General features: G+C 46.9%; 1 protein-coding gene across 1 annotated transcript in view; it reads right to left on the bottom strand.

Moving 5' to 3' along the window:
• Window positions 1-13,030: 13,030 nt before the first annotated feature.
• The window catches only part of TROAP (trophinin associated protein), a gene marked incomplete at its 5' end in the record, with an annotated part of 162,270 nt that continues 151,614 nt past the window's right edge, over window positions 13,031-23,686 (bottom strand). The window contains one exon of the mRNA XM_082244299.1: window positions 13,031-13,173. Within this exon, the coding sequence (XP_082100425.1) occupies window positions 13,141-13,173 (33 nt within the window). The 3' untranslated portion in view covers window positions 13,031-13,140. The remainder of the gene's footprint in view (window positions 13,174-23,686) is intronic.

Genomic DNA, 23,686 nt, shown 5'->3' with positions numbered 1-23,686 from the left:
TACCCCCGGAATGTGTACAACAGAGAGGGCTGGAATGAACTGTTCTGCCCACCTTAGAATGCCGGCTACCTCCAGAGCTGCCAGGACACTTCTTGTGCTGCCCTGGTGACTGACATAAGCCACGGCCATGGCATTGTCCGATTGAACACATACTGGACATCCCTGAACATTATCCATCCAATGTTCCAAGCACAGTCTGATCGCTGGGAGTTCCAAGACATTGATCAGTAGTCTGGACTCTTCCAGTGTTGAGATCCCCTGAGCAGAATATTTGCTGAGGACACCTCCCCAACTGGACAGGCTGGCATCCGTGGTGACCACAGTCCAATACAAGGGGAGGAAGGATTTGCCCAGCCGAAGTGCCAAAGAACGAAACCACCATATCAGGGACTCTTTCGTTCCCCGGCTCAGCTGGGTCTGATTGTCCAGAGACTGCAGATTCTTGTCCTATTTGGCCAGAATAACCCTGCATGGACCTCGTATGGAAATGTGCAAACTGAACCGCCTCCAAGGTAAGACACCATCAGGCTCAGCAACCGCATGCAAGTCTAGAGGGATGACCATCTGCAGGACAGCAGGAGACAAAAAGCTTATTGTAGTTTCTGGAGTTTTTCCAGAGGAAGGAGCACTCTAAGGCCGAGTCCAGAGTCAGACACAGATAGTCCAGCTTGTGGATGGAACCAGAGCAGACTTCTAAAAATAAATTCAGAATTCAGCCAAATTCCCTCAAGCTCATATGGTGATTTCCAGGTTTTCCACCAGAGCAGTAGGAGACTCCGCTCACAGAAGGAGGACATTAAAGTAGCCCAGTACCATGATCCTCCATTGGCATAACGACACTTTCGTGAAGACCGAGGAGCAGAGGCAAGACCAAAAGGTAATGCCACAAACTGATAATGCTCCTCTCCCATGGCAAAGCGGAGGAAGTGTTGGAGACTGACATATTGAAATGTGAAGACAAGCGTCCTTGATGTCGATGGAGGAAAGAAAACCCTGATGCAGGCAAGCCGCCACCATGCGAACGGACTCCATTCTGAACTTCTGCACCCGCACAAAGCAGTTCAGCGCCTTGAGGTCCAGAATCGGACGCACATTGCCTTCTTTCCTGGGTACTGTAAACAGGTTTGAATAAAACCCCTGAAAACTTTTCGAAGTAGGAACAGGGACAATCACCCGTAAAGTAAAAGGTCTCGCACCGCCCCAAAAAGAGCATGTAAGCAGACAGGGGACAGTCGCACGTCAGATAGAAGAACCTTACCGGAGGGAGGGTAAGAACTAAACTATCTTGTAGCTAAACTGAATGACCTCGTGGACCCACCTGTTCTCATATCAGGGGAGTCCATGGGTCCAGGAACCAGCGAAGACTCCCCCCACCCCCCAAAACGGGTGAGGGTGCACCCTCCTGTTGAAGGGGCCTTGTCCACGGGTCTGGAAAAGCCCGCACTTGACTTGCCAGACCAAGTTCGCTTGGATACTACAGATAAGGCCCACAAAGGGCTATGATCCTTTGTCAGTCAACCCTGAGGGACGAAATAACTTATGAGCCGAGGAGGGGCCACGACTACGACGAGGGTCCTTGCCCTTAGTAGCCTGCAGAAGAAATGTACTCTTCCCCCATGAGACCTTTAATGGTGTAATTCAGGGTAGCACCAAACAGGTGATCTCCTTGAAAGGAAAGATCAGTCAAGGCCTTTTTAGAAGTCTGGTCTGCAGACTAGCATTTGAGCCAGGCCAAAGGACCACTGCCAAAACAAAGAGCCCAGCCACTAGTGGAGCCACATCCAAAGAGGCATCGCAGATAAACTGCAGCCCCTGGACCAGCTGGTCCACCAGCTCAGCAAAGGCAGGGGAGAGCTACTCCCCACTCCAGGTCACAGCATAACCCGGTCAATGTCTAGCCCACTCGGTCAATGTCTGCGACACCAGGGCAATGGTAAAAATTGGCCTCAGTGCCTAACCAGCCAGAGTGTACAAATTGCGGTACACAGCCTCTGCCTCCCTGTCAGGCAGGTCCTTAAAGGTCGGGGACTCTTAAACCAGAATCACGGTTGCCTTGTTTAATCTGTAATCGGGGGAGTCCACCACAGGTGGAACAGTCCCACATCTTAAGAAGGGACCCCTCCTAGGAGTATTGCCTAGCAACTCGCTTAGGGACCCCAAGGGAACGCTATGGTCATCCTCACTCTTCAGTGACAATTCTGTCAAAATAGCATGGGAAAGGGAACTCCTTTGCGCTCTGGATGGCTTGTGAGTGCCAAAGAGAACCTGCGCCTCTGTCGCAGCTGCGTCCTCCAACTTTAGGTCTCAAGCACAGATACAATCAGTGCATTCACCAGTGCCTTTATAATGCGCGGTTGCAGAAGTGGAGGAATCCTCCTCACTATCTGAGGATTCAGGTTGCGTGGTTGCAGACCCAGCAGGGTGACCCACATCCGTGGCGGCTGAATCAGATGCAAAATCTCAGACAGATGAGGCAGGGGAAGGTGGGGGGCGCTTTATGCCAGCCCGTTGCCCAAAAGCCACTTCCACCCAGGGCACAAGGGTCTCCAGGACTGCAGTCAGTGCATCAATGGACAGATGGGACCCGGAGGGCCCCACAGCCCCAGAGAGGGGATCAGGTGGGGAGATGTGCTTCAAAGACCCCGGGGCTTCGACTGACCCGAAGGGCCCCCAACCACCCTAAAACCCTCCAGGGGGGGAGGGGAGACAGCTACTTACCATATCAGGAACCAGGCGGGCACCGCTTCAGATAGAACCCCTCGCCATCAAAATGGGGGGGCTGTCGGCCAGGAGGAATGCTGTCACTCGTGCTAAGACTCGGTCCTATGTGACCTCGTGAGGCGTTTAACTCGCAGGCCAGCCCCCGTCCGGTGGAGCTATGTCATGGCTGACCTAGCGCGGAGCTAAGGTCTGCACATGCTCGCTGGCCAGACTGGGGTGGCCACTGGATCTAGATTGTCCAGCCCATCGCCAAGTCCGTTAGTTGATTGTACATCTCACAGGAAAAAAAACTGGAGAAAAATTCTAACTAAAAAGAAAAAATTGCCAAGACCAGAGAATCCAGCAAGGAACTAGGTCCTTACTCCTGACTAGGCAGAAAAAAAACTGGGTAACTATAGCAGAGAGGGAGTATACCCCCTGGGACTGCCCATAGGCGTAGCCAGACTTTTTCTCTGCCTAGTGTCCTACTCCTGTAGGGGGCAGTATAACCCAATGGTGAAGAAGATCAGGAGCTGTGTCCATTAATGAACGAAAGAGAAAATTTGGTTGAACGAAAATTGTTTAAAAGCACATAAAAAAAAAGGTGAAATAATCATAAGTGATGCACAACTAATAATAATTCACAGTAGCACAAACACATTTTCCAATATTTAAACATAAATAGGTTCAATATACAAAAATTCAAATAAAGGTTTAAAAAATTTAAAAAAAGGTCCTTTAAAGTGGAAGTCCAAATAAGTGTCACACACACACACACACGTGTTCGATCTTGCTGACAACGATGCAACTTGAATACACAACAAAAGTGACAGAAATGTGCCCCTCCCTTGTAAGAGTAAACAGTCACCAAACCCAATTTCCCCTCATTCTCATGAGCAGGCAATAGCGCATTAAGAATTGTTCAGCTCCAGTTTGAAAATTCCAAATCGGCTCTCCAAATTCCTTATTTTATTATTTCTTATCTCATCAAACATGCAGAAAGAAAGAGAACAAAGAAGCCTCCAATAGTGTATTGCTTATAACCACAGGCTTTATTTAAAACAACAATGACATTTAAAACCAAAATGACCGGCATTAAGCATTAATGGCAATAGGGTAACAATCCTACAGCTAATCTCACCACCTCCATGCTGGATATGATAGCTGCTACAGTCTCGCCACTTGACATTACGTCACATGCGGTTGCCGCGCAACTACGCCCAGGGTGTGTTTGCTTTCTTTCTGCAGATTTTTGGTGAGATAAGAACTAATAAAATAAGAAATTTGGAGAGTGGATCTAGAGTTTTAAAACTGGAGCTGAACTGTTGCGCTATATCCTGCTCATGAGAATGAGGGGCATTTGGGTTTGGTGAGTATTTACTCTTAGGCCCCTTTCACACAGGCTTTCCGTTCAGGTCCTGATCAGATGCTCAATTCATCCCCTATGGGGCAGCGGATGTCAACGGTGACATGTTCACTGACACCCGCTGCTATCCAATCCTGTCCGCGAAATCCAGATGAACGGTGACCCTTTTTTCCATTGGTCCGGAGGATCGGATGAAAACAGACAGGCAGTCAATTTTCATCCGATCTCGCAAAGAGGAAAGTGGGCTTTGACAGCTCGGTCTCAGCACGCAGAGCGGAGACAGACCGGTCATCCGTCTGCTTAGCGGGGATCGTAGGATCGATCTCTCGCTGAGCAAAGCAGAGTCCCCTGGGCAGAAAGCATGTGTGAAAGGACCCTTATGAGAGAGGAACACATTCTTGTCACTTTGGTGGTGGATTAAAGGTGCATCGTTGTCAGCATATCTAACGTATGTGTGTGACACTTATTTTGGCTCTCACCTTAACCACTTGCCTACTGGGCACTTTTACCCCTTTCCTGCCCAGGTCAAATTTTCAGCGGTCACATTATGAATGACAATTGCTGAGTCATGCAACACCGTACCCATATGAAATTTTTTTTTTTTTTTTTTTTTTTCACACAGATAGAGCTTTCTTTTGGTGGTATTTAACAACTTAAGGACCAGGCCTATTTCTGACACTTGTTTACAAGTTAAAATCGGATTTTTGTAAGATCTTACCGTAAAATCCTTTTCTCTTAGCTCATTGACAGACATAGTCCTCTTTGATTCACATCAATTGGGTTATGTTGTCTCCGCAGGAGTAGGACTAGGCCGAAAGAAAAAACGTTCTGGCTCCAACCTAGGGGCAGTCCCAGAGGGTATATCCTCCCTCCAGGAAATCAGTTCTGTTGTAAAGCAGTAACAGAGAATTTAACCCAACCCAACTCAATGATAGAGGGGCGGGTACTACGTCTGTCAATGAGCTAAGAGAAAAGGATTTTACGGTAAGATCTTACAAAAATCCGATTTTCTCTGTCGCTCATTGACAGACGTAGTCCTCTTTGATTCACATCAATTGGGACATCCAGAAGCAGTGCCACAAATGAGGGGTGGGATTGACAGAAATCAAAATCCAATCTAGAAGGCCCAACCGGTGCCAACTAGAAGTTTTAAAGGCTCATTATAAACAAAGAATGAGACTCAAATAAAAATTTCCAACGGAAAAAAACCCTCGAGGTAGACCACTGGTCTCCTCAAATTGCGGCCTGCAAAACCTTGCGGCCAAAACGAGGCATCCGACGATGCCATTACATCAACTTTATAATGTTTTGTAAAGGTATGCACCGACGACCAGGTAGCCGCCTTGCACACCTGGACCACTGACGCCTGATGGCGAAAGGCCCATGACGCACTAAGTGCCCGAGTGGAGTGCGCCTTAACAGGGAACGGGGGCTCCCGACCCTTAATAGAATAAGCCTGTACCACCGTCTGCCTGATCCATTTGGAAATAGTCGCGGCAGATGCAGGCAACCCCTTTTTGGGTCCATCCGGGACCACAAAAAGTGAATCCGTCTTGCGAAACGAGTCTGTCGTTTTCAAGTATACCCTGATCGCCCGGACCACATCCAAGGAGTGTAAAGCAAACTCCCGAGGATGACTGGGCTTAGGACACAGGGAAGGTAATACAATTTCTTCATTCAGATGAAATTCTGAAACCACTTTTGGTAGGAAGGATGGATTCGGACGAAGAACCACCTTATCTCTATGAACCACCAGATATGGGGAACGACAAGATAAAGCGGCCAGTTCTGACACCCTGCGTGCAGAAGTGATAGCCACCAAGAAGGCCACCTTCTGGGACAACGTAGGTAGAGGAATCTCCCCAATATCTTCAAAGGGAGGTTTCTGAAGAACCGACAATACTAAAATTAAGATCCCAGGGTGGTAACGGCGCGCGCACTGGCTGAGCCAGATGTCGCACCCCCTGGATGAAATTCCGCACCAAGGAATGAGTAGCCAAAGGCTTCTGAAAGAAGATAGCTAATGCTGAGACCTGACCCTTGATAGTGCTCAAGGCCAGTTTCTGCTCAACCCCTTGTTGCAGAAAAGCTAATATTCGACTAACCGAATAAGATCGTGGGTGGAACCCCAGGGGTTCACACCATGCAATGTAGGACTTCCATGTGCGATGATAAATCTTTCTGGAAGTCGCTTTCCTTGCTTTAACTAGAGTAGGAATAACTTAAGCTGACAAACCCTTGTCCTTCAGCACCTGGGTCTCAATAGCCAGGCCGTTAAAGCCAGCGATCGTAAAGCAGGATGGAAGATCGGTCCCTGAGACAGTAGGTCCTCCCTGAGAGGAAGTCTCCACGGGACGTCCGCCACCAGTCTGACCAAGTCGGCGTACCAAGCTCGGCGAGGCCAGTCCGGAGATACCAGGATTACTGGAATTCCTTCCTCCTCTATCCTGCGAAGAAGTCTTGGCAGTAACCTGAGAGGAGGGAAGGCATACATTAGCTGGTATTGCCCCCACAGGGCGACCAGCGCGTCTGCGGTCTCTGCTAGAGGATCGCGGGAGCGAGCCACAAATCTCTGTACTTTTCTGTTGAATCGTGATGCCAACAGATCCACATCCGGGGTGCCCCAACGTAGGCACAACTGGTGGAAAACTTCTGGATGGAGGGACCATTCCCCCTGATCCAGAGTCTGACGGCTGAGATAATCTGCCTGCCAATTCTCCACCCCCGGAATGAACACCGCAGAGATAGCTGGAACAAACCGTTCCGCCCAGCGAAGAATGCAAGCCACTTCCTTGGCCGCCCGGACACTCTTGGTGCCCCCCTGGTGATTGACATAAGCCACAGCCGTGGCGTTGTCCGACTGGATCCGAACCGGGCTGCCCTGGAGCTGCTCGGTCCAGTGAATCAGACAAAGTCTGATCGCTCTCAGTTCCAATACATCGGTAACCTGGATTCTTCCGGGGACCAAAGTCCCTGAACGGATAACTGACCAAGAATTCCTCCCCATCCGGATAGGCTGGCATCCGTGGTCACTATCGTCCAATATATTGGCAGAAATGACTTTCCCTGGCTGAGCATCGGAGACCGAAGCCACCAGACCAGAGACTCTCTGGTCTGTTTGCTCAATCGGATCCGATAGTCCAGGGATTCCGGATTCCGATTCCATCTGAGAAGAATCTCTTGCTGAAGAATTCGGGTATGGGACTAAGCAAATGGGACTGCTTCGAAGGAAGCCACCATCAACCCCAGAACCCTCATGCAAGTCCGAAGGGAAGACCAGCTGTTGGATAGTAACAACTGGACTGCTGATTGAATCTTCCGGAGTTTCCCTACCGGAAGGAAAACTCTTGTCCTGAATGTGTCTAGAATTAGACCCAGATATTCGAGCCTCTGGGTGGGAACCAGAAATTACTTCTGCTGGTTCACCAGCCACCCGAATTCCTGTAAAGAAATTATAGTAATTTCTATGTTTTGTAGCAGGGTCTGTGGAGACTCTGCATGAAGCAGGAGATCGTCTAGGTAACCTAGAATCGATATGCCTCTTTGGCGCAGTAGTGCCAACATTGGGGCCAACACCTTCGTGAAGACCCGAGGAGCCGTGGCAAGACCGAAAGGTAACGCCACAAACTGATAGTGGTTCTCTTCTACGGAAAAACGTAGAAACCGCTGATGTCCTGCGTAAATGGGAATGTGAAGATAGGCGTCCTTGATGTCTATGGACGCTAGGACATCCCCTGAATGCAGGAAGGCTGCTACTGTGCGAATGGATTCCATTTTGAATTTTCTTATGTTGACAAAGGAATTGAGTGCCCTTAAGTCCAGAATTGGACGCACTTTGCCCTCTTTCCTGGGTATTGTAAATAGGTTTGAATAAAACCCTTGAAAACGTTCTGTCCAAGGAACGTGGACTACCACTCCTTGTTGTAGTAAATCCGTGACTGCTCTCCGCAGATCTTCTAAACGATCCGGGGATAGTCGGATATTGGAAGGGAAGAATCACGCCGGTGGGAGAGATCGAAACTCGATCTTGTACCCTGACCTTATGACTTCGCAAACCCACTTGTCCGGGATTCTGGAGAGCCATGGATCCGGGAACCGGCGAAGACGTCCCCCCACCCCAGTTATGGGTGGGGGCGCACCTTCAGGGTTTAGTAGGCTTATCTTCAGGTCTGGAAGGGGCGGGCTTTTGCTTGCCCGACCAACGTCCCCTGAAGCCTCCTGAAGGAGCTTTGGAGGACTTAATTTTTTCACCCGCGGGACGGAAAAAATTTTTTGTGAGCAGAAAAAGAAGGCCCTCGTCTTTGACGAGGTCCTTTACCCTTAGCATTTTGCGGTAAAAAGGTGCTCTTTCCTCCCGTGAGATCCTTAATGATCTCATCTAAGTTGGCTCCAAATAAACGCTCTCCTGAAAAGGGGATATTAGCCAATGCTTTTTTGGAACCTTGGTCGGCTAACCAACCTTTTAGCCACAGTGTACATCTGAGAACCACTGCTGAAACTGATGCTCGCGCCAATAATGGAGTGGCGTCTAACGCCGCATCACACACAAACTGTAACCCCTGTATCATCTGTTCCAACAAATCTGATACCGCCTGAGGGACCTCTTCTAAGTCCCGGCGTAACCATTTGGTCCATTCAGTTACAGTCTGTGAAACCAGCCCAATAGCAATTATTGGTCTGAAAGCTGATCCAATCAAGGAAAACATGGTGCGAGACATAGCTTCTATCTTGCGATCCACCGGATCCTTAAAAGACGGAGCGTCTTCTAATGGAATAACCGTGGCTTTATTCAATCTAGCAATTGGTGAATCCACCACAGGTGGTTCTGTCCATTTCTTAATGAGGGTTTCCTCAAAAGGATAACGCCTGTTAATGCGTTTAGAAATAGCAGAAGTGCGTTTTGGCAGATTCCATTCTTCTTTGATCGGATTGCCAAAACATTTGGGCAATGGAAAAACCTTCGCCACTTTGATGCGTTTTTTAGTCCCAAAGGGGATCTCAGTCTCAGCTACTTCCGACGGAAAACCCTGTAATCTTAAGGTTTCTTGAACTGATACAATTAGCGCGTTTACCAACGCTTCCTCTCGGGCTATGGCTGATGCCGAAACATCCTCCTCACTGTCTGAAGAGACAGTACCCGAGACACCAATCCCAGATGAGGTACCTGCAACTGCAGAAATAGGCTCAGATTCTGAATCCGAAGTTTCAGATAACATGGGGTTAGGCGGGGGTCGCTTCCTTGCGCCCTGTCCCTGACAAGCCACTTCCACCCGGGACACAAAGGTCTCCATAATAGCTGACAATGATTCAATCGTAAGCGGGGTGCTGGAGGATCCTGCAGACACCTCGAGGGGATCCGGTGGAGATACATGAGTGGCAGGGTCCATGTTAACCCAGGACACTTTGCCAGAAAAAAAACCTTTCTTTTTTTTTTTTTTTATATGTATCCCCCTAGCGCAATAGCGCCCCGCAGTGTACCTGCTTCTTGACCCCCACAGAGAGAGAGAGAGAGAGAGAGAGAGAGAGAGAGAGAGAGAGAGAGGGACCCTCAAGGCTCACCACCCGATGCAGAGAAGTTTCCTAACAACTGCAGTCAGCGTTTGTCTCTTACAGACTGGGAAGAACTGTGTTCGTTTTCCCGGGTAGAAGGAAGTGGCTCCGCCCCCTGTGTACGCCTTCCGGCGTTCCCAGCTCTCCTTGAGGTTAGCTGGGCTCTTCAAACATGGCCGCCCCCATACGGGAGACAATAGACTCCAAAAAAATGGCGGCCGGCGTGACCTGCGGACATTCGTGTACCTGGTCTACAGCAAAATGGCGGCGGATTGCCGAAGTATCGTCTTCCCAGCACATCCACCTGCATACCACGCTAAAGGCGGTTTATCGCTCTGCAGGAGGTCCACTACAGTCAAGTTAGGATTATACCTCCTATGTCTGCTGTAATACTGCAGTCTGCTGGGTAGAGTGTTAGCTCCCAAACCAAGTCCGCTTGCCCACCAAACACATGCTGTATTTACAAGGGGGACTTTTAGTGTCAGAAAGATACTGACCATGTATGGAGGGGCCCATATTCCAAAATGCCTCATAACGAGGAAAAGGAAACATTTACTCACCATACCGAACCGACAGGCACCCTCTCTTCACAATACCTTCTCCACCGGGGTGGGGGGTTGTTGACCACTCCGGACGCCTCGACTCTCTGGTTCCTGGCGTCCAAGCGAGACTTAACTCGCAAGGTCAGTCCCTCCAATGGGACTCTGTCGCGGCCGACCCAGCGCGGAGCTCTGGTCTGCACGCGCTCGTAGGCAGAACCGGGGTGACCACTGGATCTCAACATCCAGCCCGTCGCCCGGCCCCGCATACTTACTTGAATGTGTTCGCGGCCGACCAAGCGCGATGCAATGGTCTGCGCGCGCTCGTAGGCCGGCTGGGGTAACCACAAGTGTCGCCCAGATCCGGCGTAATTTGCTTGAAGATCTTACAGGAAAAAACACTGGAGAAACTACCTAAAAAAATATTTTTTCTAAAAAAAAATCTTGCCAGGACCAGAGATCCCAGCAAGGAACTTAGGTCCTTACTCCTGACTAGACAGAAAAAAACTGATTTCCTGTAGCAGAGAGAGGGAGGATATACCCTCTGGGACTGCCCCTAGGGTGGAGCCAGAACGTTTTTTCTTTCTGCCTAGTCCTACTCCTGGGGAGACAACATAACCCAATTGATGTGAATCAAAGAGGACTACGTCTGTCAATGAGCGACAGAGAAAATCAGTTTTTTTTTTTTTTGCTAGAAAATTACTTAGAACCCCCAAACATTATATATTATTTTTTAGCAGAGACCCTAGAAAACAAAATGGAGATCGTTGCAATACTTTATGTCACACCGTATTTGAGCAGCGGTCTAACAAATTATTTTATTTTAAATTACACTATTTTTTTTTATTTAAATAAGAAAACAGTAGTTAGCCCAATTTTTTTCTATAAGATAATGAGAAAAGATAATGTTATGCTGAGTAAATTTATACCGGTCATGCTTTAAAATTGCACACGCTCGTGGAATGACGACAAATTTTGGTTCTTAAAAATCGACATAGGTGACGATTTAAAAATTTCTACAGGTTACCAGTTAAGAGTTACAGAGAAGGTCTAGGGCTAGAATTATTGCTCTCGCTCTAATGATTGTGGAGATACCTCACATGTGTGGTTTGAACATCGTTTACATATATGGGCGCGACTTGCGTATGTATTCGCTTTTGCGCGCAAGCTTGGAGAGACAAGGCGCTTTAATTTTTTATTTTCATGATTTATTTTTATTCCTTTTTGACCTCAGCTCTTACATTTACACTTAAAGCAATAAAAAAAAAAATTGGGCCTTTAAGGCTGTTGGGCATAAGCGACATTTGCCGTCGCTCCGGTCCTCCAAGGGCATAGGGTCGAGTGAGGCCATCTTGCCCTCACTCGACTTCCTGCTGCCTATCCGCACGGCGGATCGGATGGTTTTCCCCGCACCCGACGGCTCCGGTAAGCAAAAAAAAAAAAAAAGATAAACAGCGGGAAGAAGGTGGGCACCTCTCACACTGCCCATAAAAGTGATCCCATTGCAAATCCGCCGCTGGGACCACTTTTATGTTAAAGCGGACCGCCTGCTGTGTAAAAAAATACAGCTACCTGCTGCCATAACCCCGGTATTTAACGTCAATGTAGCGACGTAAATACACTAGGGGCAGTCCAGAAGTGGTTATTTTTTGCTAAACAAACCAAAAAAGACCAAATTAGAAAAAAAAAAAAAAATTATAATAATTCATAGTTTGTTACAAAGTTTTGCAGGTAATTTTTCTCCTTCACTGATGTGCGCTGACAACGCTGCACTGGTGGGCACGGTTGGGACTGCAGTGATAAAAAGGGCACTGATAATCAGTGCCAATGTTCCTTTAACACAAGCCGGTTATCGGCTCTCTTTCCTCGCTGTCAGCGTGAGAAAAAAAAAAAGCCAATAACCAGATTGTGTTTACTTCCTTGATCAGCTGTCATTGGACACAGTTGATCACTTGGTAAAGGGCGGCTGTGATTCCCCAATCTGATCAGCTGAGTCTGAAGGGGGCACGTGGGCAGCGTGATCACTGGACATGTTCTATGTACACCCTCCAGCAAATTAAGCCCGTGCTGTAGCAGTCTTTCGGCTGTAGCACAGGTAGGAGGGGGTTAAAGGACTTAATTTTTTATTAGAATCTTTTATTGAACTTTTGTATACCGATCCTTTTTAGGTTTACATTTTGGAAAATGTGTTGGCGCTACTGTGGATTATTATTAGTAGTGTGTCACTGATTATTATTTCACTTTTTTTATATGCTTTATATATTAAGTAGCAGCCCAAATAGTATTGTCACTAGTAATAGTTTTTGATTACTTTTAGTAGTGCGGTAAAAATTAATAATTTATTTGAAAGCACAGTTTTATAATACATGCACAAACACAAAATTTTAATTTCAAAATATAAATAGTGTTTTATTTTAACTTTACTTTAGAATGAAAAAGGTGTATAAAAACAGTCCTGGGAAACCTAATTAATGGCATGATACAAGAGAGTTTACACCTTGTGATTTTCTCTCAAGTCTGCATACTGCTATTTCCTAGAGCAGTATCATTACTGCATGGACAGGTGTTACCAGATGTCACATCCAATGTTGCAGTAGTCACCTTCTGCGCAGCAGCAATGGGGGTTGAGGCAGAACACTTCCATGTTGCTGTAATGAATCCTCTAAAGGGCTAAAAGTATGGTTTTATCTGGAAAATCCTTTCAATATTTCTTCCGTATAGTTCAAAGTCTAAACAGTTACATAGTGTACCAGTTACAGAGATGGCCTTGATCTAGCAGAATCTAGTGCATTTAATTTAGCACCCAGGTCTTCTCAAATGGATTTAGCGGCCGATGCAGTTTAAGAATGAGACTTGGTTGGTTAAAAAACTGTCCTGGTAACGGTAAACTGAGGCTGAACGCCAAAGTGTGTGCTTCTTTTTCTTTGCTTGTACTCATGCGACAGACTCCTGGTAATTGACAGCTTTAAAAAGACCAATAAGAAGTCAAGATTCTCCAGGACAGATAGGTGTAAAGTGCTAGAATGGGGGGGGGGAGAAAAAAAAAACACACAGGTCAGGTAAACAGACAGACATACTATTGATAAACTATAAAAATTAAAATGTATTCTTTTGGTTTAAAAATGATATTCAAAGACTACAAAGGAAAACAACTGGCTTATTCAGTAATACAGAAAAAAAAGGAACCACACCAGTCAGAATGTGACTGCAGTAATCACATTTACTTTACTGAAGAAACAGTTGTATCGGCTGCTAAAAAAAGCCAGTGTAGTCAATTGTTGAGCATTTAATGTGTGCAATACAAATCAGTAACTATCTGAAGTAGAAAAACTTTAAAATGAGGAACAATTTGGCACTTTTAAGGACCCAAAGAACATATATGGTTATTTAAGGCTCAAATTTAGTTAAAATACACACAAAAAACATAATTAAATAATCACGCACAAGGAACAATACTTACCATCAGGGTGATGTGTCCCTTGTGCTGCTGTTTTCCTTATTTTAACTGGAGGGAGCTGTGAACGGTCATTCACATGAGTGCCCAGCTATACCCTGCTCAGCTCTTTCATTCATAGAAACCTTACTACAGCTTCATTGAATAAAACTGCTAGGTTTGCCCCCTCCATTCAAATAGAATCATCTGCTCATCCTTATGAATCAATTCATAGATCAAGTTTCATTTATTTTATGGTAATTGAGGTGGCAATTAACATACAGGTAAATGACTGCGCTGACGGTTTTAGTTTTTTCTATTGAAGAAAAAATAGAATTTTTGTAAGAACTTACCGTAAAATTGTTTTCTGAGTCCTCTGACAGTCGCCGCCCACTCATACAATCTGCACGTCTGGGTATTGGCCTTCTCCACAGGAGTAAGCTAGGCAGAAGATTTTGTTAGAACATTCACAAAAACTTTGTATAGACACACCTACAGGGGGCTGTCCCTCTGGTCCAATACCCCCAGCTAGCTGCATTTCCAATTCAGTTTGGTAGCAAGCAGTATAGAGATCCATGAACCCTAAAAGAGGGGTGGGGGGTGGCGACTGTCAGAGGACTCAGAGAAAAGAATTTTACGGTAAGTTCTTACAAAAATTCTATTTTCTCTTACGTTCTCTGACAGTCGCCGCCCACTCATACAATCTGCACGTCTGGGACGTCCTAAAGCAGTGTAGATTGGAGGGGTGGGAAAACGCAACCGTCAAAAAAGGGAACGCAGCACCCAGGTCAGAGAAAATAAGCTTTTCTGAACCAGAAAGGTAAACACTGGGCAACAAGAAACCTCAACAGGAGCGAAAGCCCAGGAAAACAAACAAAAAGGGAAAAAACCCCCAACAGGAGGAGACAGGCCAAAAAACTATCCTGTCTCCGCTAAGGCACTGCCGCACTAAAAACTTTGCGGCCAAAAGAGGCATCCGCTGATGCCAAGACATCAAGTTTGTAAAATTTCGTAAAGGTATGCACGGACGACCAGGTCGCCGCTTTGCACACCTGCATCACCGACGCCTGATGGCGGAAGGCCCAAGACGCACTAACAGCTCTGGTAGAGTGCGCTGTGACAGGGAAAGGCGGAACCTGTTCCCTAATTGAATAGGCCTGCGCAATCATCTGCCTGATCCATTTAGAAATGGTTGCCGCAGACGCAGCCGTACCCTTCCGAGGTCCCTCAGGAAGGACAAAAAGACAATCCGACTTTTTGAAGGATTCAGTAGACAGGTAAATCCTGATCGCCCGTACCACATCCAAGGAATGCAAGGCAAACTCCTTAGGATGCGTAGGCTTCGAACACAGCGAAGGTAAGACAATGTCCTAGTTGAGATGGAAGTCAGAAACCACCTTCGGAAGAAAGGACTGATGAGGTCGCAAGACCACTTTATCCCTATGAACAACCAGATAAGGGGAGCGGCAAGACAGGGCCACCAACTCCGACACTCTGCGAGCAGATGTGATCGCCACCAAAAAGGCAACTTTCCATGACAGCACTGCCAGAGGAATCTCCTGGATGTTTTCAAAGGGAGGACGTTGCAAAACGGACAGAACCAAATTCAGGTCCCAAGGGGGCAAGGGTGCCCTCCTAGGGGGAGCCAGATGATGCACCCCTTGAATGAAGGTGCGGATCAAGGAATTCGACGCCAAGGGGCGCTGAAAGAGAATGGCCAGCGCAGACAACTGGCCCTTAATAGTGGTCAGCGCAAGATGCTGCTCCACACCAGTTTGCAGGAAAGCCAGAACTCTCGGCACCGAAAAGGAGCATGGATGGAACCCCTGCAACTCGCACCAGGCGAAATAAGCCTTCCAGGTACGATAATAAATCTTACCTGAGGAGGCCTTCCTGGCCTTAAGCAAGGTAGGAATGACTGCCGACGAGAGACCTCTGTCTCGCAAGACCTGGCTTTCAACAGCCACGCCGTCAAAGCCAGCGACCGTAAAGCAGGATGGAAGATCGGTCCCTGAGACAGAAGATCGACTCTTAGCGGGAGCCGCCAAGGAGGCTCCACGACCAGGTGCATGATGATGTCCGCGTACCAAGACTGGCGTGGCCAGTCTGGGGCCACCAGAATCCCCAACCTCAGTTCCGAGACCAACCTGCGAAGGAATCTGGACAACAACTGAATCGGGGGAAAGGCATAAATCAGCCGATACCGAGTCCAAGGCAATACCAACGCGTCCAAGGCCGCCAGAGAGTCGCGTGTTCTTGCCACGAACCTTCCCACCTTGTTGTTGAGACGAGACGCAAACAGATGCACATCCGGGGATCCCCACCACGTCTCGGCCCATGACAGAATCTCGGCCACTTCCTTGGCCACCCGGGCACTCCTGGTGCCCCCTTGGTGATTTTTTTTATAAAATTTCTTTGTTTTTCAAAGAAATAAAAATGTACAAGTACAAAACCAATGCAAAAACATCTCATTACAATTGTTCTTTCCGTATTTTTAAATATCCCCTCCCCACCCTTGTTTCTACCCCTCCCTCCCATATCCCCTCTCAAACCTTATCGTTTCCCTTTTCCCCAATCCATTTCGTATATTCCCTTGTTTTTTTGAACTCCGACCAGTCTTCCCAGTTATTTTCCAACTCTTCTGGCTCATCTTCCCTCCATTCTTTTAAATATTTGAAGGATCTTATTTTTTCAACTCTTTTAACCCAATCTCCTACTGACGGGGCTTCCTCTATTTGCCAAGAATAATAGAATCAGACCCTTTGCAGCATTCATTAAATGGGGAATCAATGAGGCTTTATATTGTTTTACTGAGCTCTTCGTTCCATGGAATAGACAGAACCAGGGTTCTTCCGGTATCCCTACCTTCGTAATTTTTTTGATTAGGGCTAGGACCTCTTTCCAGTATTTTTTTTTATTTTCGGGCAATCCCACCATAAATGGGCCATAGTGCCTACCTCTAAGCATCCCCTCCAGCAGTATTTAGATTTCTCGATTTGGTAATTATGAACTTTATCTGGGGTGTTATACCATCTTGCGATGCACTTCTAATTAATTTCCGCTGTGTTCGAGTCTACTGTGGATCCGTGTATTAGTCTAAAACTCTTTGTTAGTTGATAACCTTTGTTTTGTGTTCCTATTTCCCTCTCCCATTTTTCGATGAAGGGGAGCACCACCGGTAACGCCAGGTCCACCAAAACTTTATATATAATTTGAAATGTTATTCTTATATTTATCAGAGGCACAGATCTGCTCAAAAGGGAGCAGATCATCCTCTTTTCTTAACGGTTTTGGTAGAGAAATCACAAAATGGCCCAACTGATGGTACCTCCACTCATCAATATTCCATTTCTTTTGTTTTAGTTCACCCATTGTGTACAACTTATCCTTGTCCATAATGTCTTTCAATCGTGCATCTTCTTCTGTTATCCAGTTTCCTCCTACTCCTACTTGTCCTGGTGGAAAATAACTAGTGTTTTTTAAAGGGATCAGTGGTGAATTATATTTCCATTTCTCTTTTTTGTGAATTAAGTCCCAAATTCTGAGAGCTTGGTGTGTGATCATATGTGTGCTTGAATTTCATTTCCTGTAGTGTGGTGGAATCCATATTATTTTTCCCAATTGCGAACAGCTTATTGTGCATTCTATTCTTACCCAACTCTTATCACTTGTCTTTTTTCCCCATTCTATTACTCGTGTAAGAAGCGTCGCTTTGTAGTATTTTTTAAAATCTGGTACCGCTAACCCCCCTTGATTTTTACCTTTGGTTAATACTGCATATTGTATTCTAGGTTTGCTTTTTCTCCAGATGAATTTCGTTATCAAAGATTTTAAGGCCCTAAAGTAGGCTTGGGGAATTAATATTGGTAGCATTTGAAACTTATAGGCTATTTTTATAATAATATTTATCCTTCCTATCCATGATAGAGGCCTATATGAGATTCTATTTAGTTCTGATTTTATTTCATTTAACAGTGGGATGTAATTGACTTTATAAAGTCTGTCAGGGTAGTTCTTTAAACTTTTTATAGTAGTTCACTATAAACCCATCTGGCCCTGGACTGTTCCCCTCAGTCATCGTTTTTAATGCTTTTCCTATCTCTTCTTCAGTAATTTGATCTTCTAGATAGTCTAGTTTATCTTGTTGTAGTTTTGGAAGCTTTGTCTCGCTTAAATACTGCTGGTTTCCAAATTAGTTTTACTCTTCTCTACCCCCTCCTCAGCTTTGATGTTATAAAGACTACCATAGTACTCCTGAAACACTTGCTATTTCAGTTGTTGAATGTACCAATTCCCCACTTTTATCTCTTATTTCCGCTATAAAATTGTGATTTCTTTTTATTTAATACCCTCGCTGACTTTTTCCAGATTTTGTTATTCCATTGGTAGCTATCCCTTATACCTCTCCTGTCTAATTTCTTGTTCTAATAACTCTTTTAATTATTAGTTGGTGTTGGGTCTCTAAAGTCTAAGTTTCTGTAAGTTTTTATTTTGTTGTTCTATATCATGAATTTCTTTTATCAGTCTTTCTCTGTTTCCTGCTCTTTCCCTTTTTCTCTGAACCCCTTTAGAGATAAAAATCCCCCTCATAAAAGCTTTATGCGTTTCCCAGAGTATATCTTTTGATGTCTCCGTAGTCTCATTAATTAAAAAAAAAAAAGATCTAGTTCTTTTATTTGTTCTCCCCATTTCTTATCCCTTAATTCCTTATTCATCTTCCAAGTGTTTTTATTTGGTTGGCTTCCCGGTATTTTCAGTCTCATCTAGAGCGTGGTCCGACCAGGTTTTAATTCCAATCTTCACCTCTTCCACCCATTCTATCCCTCTATGCTCTATCAGTATATAATCAATTCTAGAGTGCGTCTTGTGTACAGAGGAGCAGAACGTGTAATCCCGCTCTCTCGGATGCAATATTCTCCATGCATCCAGGAGTTGGCATTGATGTAATTTCTTTCTGATCTTAATTATTTGTGATGCCGCCTGACGAACTGTCCAGCTTTGGATCCATACAGAAATTAAGATCGCCCGCTATTATCACCCATCCTTTTTTAAAGTTCATTAGTTTGTCCAACAATTTCCCCATATAACCAATGGGTTTATCATTTGGACAATATACATTTGCTAGTGTTACTTCTCTCGTAAATAGTTTCCCCCTCAAAAAAAGGAATCTGCTCTCTGGGTCTGCCATTCTTTCTTCCAGGGTGAACCTCACTCCTCTAGCTAACCCTATGGCCTCCCCCTTGGATTTCTTCGTTCTGGAGTCTGCATAATACCATGTGGGGTGATCTTTCGTATAAAACTTATTAGAGGAGTGTGAAATATGGATTTCTTGTAAAAATGCTACATCTGCTTCCATATTATTGATTTCTTTCAAAATTTATTTTCTTTTTTCGGGTGTATTCATCCCTCTGATGTTATATGTTATGAAATTTACCCCTGTCATCTGGTTTTTAATTTTCCTTGTTTTTCCTCTTTCACTGATCCTATATATTTAGTCTTATCTGTCCGCCCAAATGTTATACCAGACATATAGCAGTTCTGCTGTACTATTGGAGTAGGGAACATATACTCTTTTCCTATTACACTTCCCTGCGCTCCCTTCTCCGACCCCCCACCCTTGACTCCCACCCCCCCCCCTGCCCTCCCTCCTCTCCCCGAATGTGCAATCATGGGTAAGGTAGCCCTCTTCCCTTGGGCCCCACTAGTCGATCCTCTACCTCCCTCCTTTATCGACTTTTCCCTAGGGTGGGGCTTTGAACCTAGGCGTTTAGCTTCTTCTCCTCATCCATGTAATTACATGGGACTAATACCTTCTAGGTTCCACGGATGCTCTGCATTCTCTTTTCCACTCCTGACCCCTTTATATTTTAAAGGGGTTCCGTTCTTCAGTTTATCCCAGATCCTTGCTCTTTCCTAATATCTATGGAATCGGATTACTACATTTCTTGTGGCTTCTTTAGGTAGGTTTGGTGGTTTCCTGATTTTGTGTATCCTTTCAATTTCGATTTTCCTTGTTACCTCCCTTCCCAAGAGGGGATTAAACAGATTCTATCATTTCTGCTAGGTTTTCTTCTTTCCAACTTTCTGGTAGGCCCCTTATTCTCAAGTTTTTCCTTCCATCTCTATTTTCTTGATTTTCTATTTTGTATAGTATATTTCTTTGCGTTAACTGGGACCTTCTCATTCCCTCTTTAAGAGTTTTCACCTCTTTCCCTAGGTCATCCACCCTCTCCTCCACCTCCTCTACTCTTTTTAACATATGGCTTAAGTCACTGTGCAGAGTTGCCACTTCATGTTTAATGGTCTGTTCCAGTTTTGCAAACATTTCCCTCATTTCATCCTTGGTGGGTAGTTGATTTTTAGCTCTCCATTCTTCATCACCTCTTATTTCAGGGCCTCTGTCCATGTGGCCACTATCCATCTGTACACTATCTGTAGATAGGTCAGGGTTGTTCGCTTCCACTATTTCTGTTTTCCGATTCCTGTTTTTTTTGCTTGTTTCACTACTTTGTTTAATTTTGGAGGGTACTTGTTTCTCATTACTTGCTGTCTACCCCGTTGTTTCAGGGGTCAAACATTTTTTATGTTCCCAGGGCTGACGCTTGTTTTTGGTGGTTTTCTGTGCACACCGAGGCCGTGAGGCGAGTCGGTGGGGGTATGCGGGCGGGCAAGGAATAGACACGGGGTCAGAAGCTAAGACAGCAGATCTTTTTCCATCTTAGAAGAGCGTTTGTCCGTGGCTCCATACCAGGAGGCTGCTCAGCATTCACCTGTAGCTGCCGCCATTGCCAAACCCCTCCCCCCTCTCCTCCATAGAGTGCCTTGCATCCCCCCTTAGTGATTGATGTAAGCCACCGCAGTTGCGTTGTCCGTCTGGACACGCACTGGGCAGCCCTGAAGTCGATCCGACCAACGGAGCAAACAGAGCCTGATTGCACGCAGTTCCAAGACATTTATCGGCAGGGAGGATTCCCCCTCCGAACAAGTGCCCTGGGCAGACAAATTGCCCAGAACACCACCCCAGCCCAACAGGCTGGCGTCCGTGGTGACCACAGTCCATAGCAACGGACGAAAGGACTTGCCTTCCTTCAGAGCCGGAGACTGGAGCCACCACAGGAGATCCGATCTGACTTGGGGGCTCAAGGAGATCCTCCTTTCCAACGAGTTAGGATGTCTGTCCAACCGTACCAGAATCTCCGCTTGAAGAGATCTCGTGTGAAACTGTGCAAATGGGATCGCCTCGAAAGCCGACACCATCAAACCCAGGGACCGCAGGCAGATCCAAAGCGAGGAGAACTCGTTGTCCCTGAGAGACCTGACCTCGTCGGGCAGGATCCGGATTTTGTCCTCCGGAAGAAAGACCTTCGCTTGGGCGGAGTCCAGAATCATCCCCAGGTAAGGGAGGCGAACAGAAGGGGACATGGTCGACTTCTGAAAATTGATGGTCCACCCCGAACTCCTGGAGCGTCTGAACCGTGATCGACAGATCGCGCAACAGAGTGGCACTGGAGCTCGACCTCAATAGGAGATCGTCCAGGTAACCGAGGATGGCAATCCCCTGTACCAGCAACAAGGCTAGAACAGGAGCCAAAACTTTGGTAAAAACCCTTGGAGCCGAAGTGAGGCCGAAAGGCAACGCCACGAACTGATAGTGCTCCTCAGCTATTGCGAATCGGAGGTACCTCTGATGACCCTCGTAAATAGGGATGTGTAGATACGCATCCTTGAGGTCGATGGAAGCCAGGAAATCTCCTGGACTCAGGGATGCCACTACCGACCGGAGGGACTCCATTTGAAACTTCTGGACCCGTACAAAGCGGTTTAGAAACTAAGTCCAGAATCGGACGCACCTTGCCCTCCTTTCTGGGCACTGTGAACAGATTCGAGTAAAAACCCCGAAACCTGTCACGCTGTGGAACCGGTACAACCACCCCTTGGGCAAGAAGATCCTGAACCGCCCGATGGAGATCTCGGAAACGATCTGGGGGTCAAATGAAGATTTGAGGGAAAGAATCTGTCTGCTGGTCGTGATCGAAACTCGATCTTGTACCCTGACCGAATGAGTTCTTGAACCCACCTGTCCTGAATCTTGGCCAGCCAAGGCTCGGGAAAAAAGCGCAGACGCCCCCCCCCCCACCCCTGAAACGGGTGAGGGCGCCCCTTCGGGTCGAGGCAGTCTGAGTTGCCGTGCCAGTGTGGGCAGCTTTTGACTTGCCCCCCCCAAGGCTTCTTCTGGCCACCAGAGGCCTTGAAGGACTTGCCTTTGTCTTGTGCCTTGAAGGCACGAAAGGACCCCTGGTTAGGTTTAAAGGAGGGACCCCGCTTGCCGCGGAAAGATTTTCCCCTGGACACCTGGGGCAACAGAGTGCTCTTGCCCCCAGTGATCCCCTTGACCAGTTCATCCAGAGAGTGCCCAAAAAGACAACTCCCCGCATAAGGGATGTCAGATACTGTCTTCTTGGAAGACTGATCGGCCGACCAGCTTTTCGACCAAACGATGCAACGACTCGTAACTGCGACTGCAGAAAGTCGTGCAACTAAAGGGGCCTCATCCAAGGCCCCGTCACACAGGTATAAAACAGCCTGACCTATTTGATCCACTATCTCCAGTAAAGCAGGAGAGGCGGAGTCAGCAATCAGAGTGCGAGCGCCTTGGCCCACTCCACAACAGCATGAGAGACCATTACCGAAGCGAACACTGGTTTTAGCAAGGAACTCGCTACTAGGTAGATGTGGCGAGTAAGAATTTCCGCCCGCCTATCCGCCGAGTCTTTAAACACCGGAGAATCCTCCGCGGGCATTAAAGTGGCTTTATTTAACCTGGAGACAGTGTGATCCACCTTAGGAGCCGCAGTCCAGCAAGAATCCACCGGATCCGCGAAGGGATAACGGTACTGAAATCTTGGGCACCACAAAATTACGTTTTAAATGATGCCATTGCTCATTCACGGTATTGTGAAACTCTGCGGGACAAGGAAAAACCTGACCCGATTTTTGGGCTTTGCGGGTCCCAAAGGAAGACCGCTTACCCAACAGGTGGGGCTCATCTAAATTTAAAGTGTCCTTAACAGAGCTAATAAGAGCAGACAACCGCAGCGCGTTCCCGTGCTGATCCGGAGTGGGAATCCTCCTCCTGCACATCCAACAGAGGACTGAGACCCTTCAGGGGGTACACTGTCCGTGGCAACCAAATCTGGCTCTGAATCAGAAGAGAGAGGGCATAGGCCTTTTCTTAGAAGCCCGGTCAGACATCAACAAATCCACTTTAGACGCTAAAGTCGCATGTGCAGCAGTAAGTGAGACTATAGCAGAGGATTCAGGAGTACCTGAACCCTCCACCAGATCTGGGGGGAATTTGCTATCCTCGGACTCCATAATAGCAATCTCAATTTTAAATGACGCTGGCCCTTTAAATCAGCGATTTCCGCGGTCCCCACCGCAAAGGAAGAGCAAGTCCTGTGCTACAGGAAACTGCAAAAAAAATGAATGCTAGCAGGAATGCAGGCCATGAAACACCCTAAAAAGCCCCCCACAGTGAGCTATACTTGCCATGCTGTTGAATCGATCTGCATGTGAAGAAAGAGGAAGTGACCTCACGCCTCTAGAGGCAGACAAAGCCCTGAGCCACAAAAAAATGGTTGCCAATGCAAGTCTATGGGGAAGCTCTGGGAAAATGGCCGCTGTCCACATTAGGACATATTGCCCACACTAAAGATGGCGCCCGATCGGCGCCAACAGCATTACAGAATGGCTGCTGCCCTCACAATGAGGCAAAACAGCCTGCCCACACCTAAAATGGCGGCCGCGCGGTTTCGCAACGATTGCGGCCCCCACACACCATGTACTGTTCCCCAATAGTTGCACAAGCATCTCAGGGACATAGGAGACCCCCGCAACCCCCCATACAGCGGCGGAACCGCCACAGCGCCCCCGCAGGGACCAGGAAGGGACCGCACCTATAGACATGAGGGGGACCTTACAGAACTCATACCGAACTGCCATCCCCATAAACAGAGGGCCCACATACACCCCCCGACGTGACAAAGTCAGAGACAGAGGGGTAGCATGGTACTCACCGGTCCAGCGAAAAACGCGGGT

The sequence above is a fragment of the Pelophylax lessonae genome (assembly GCF_965119305.1).
Source record: "Pelophylax lessonae genome assembly, chromosome: 2".
Classification (NCBI taxonomy): domain Eukaryota; kingdom Metazoa; phylum Chordata; class Amphibia; order Anura; family Ranidae; genus Pelophylax; species Pelophylax lessonae.
The sequence above is the reverse complement of the archived record's forward strand: the minus strand, read 5'-3'. Positions and strand labels throughout refer to the sequence as shown.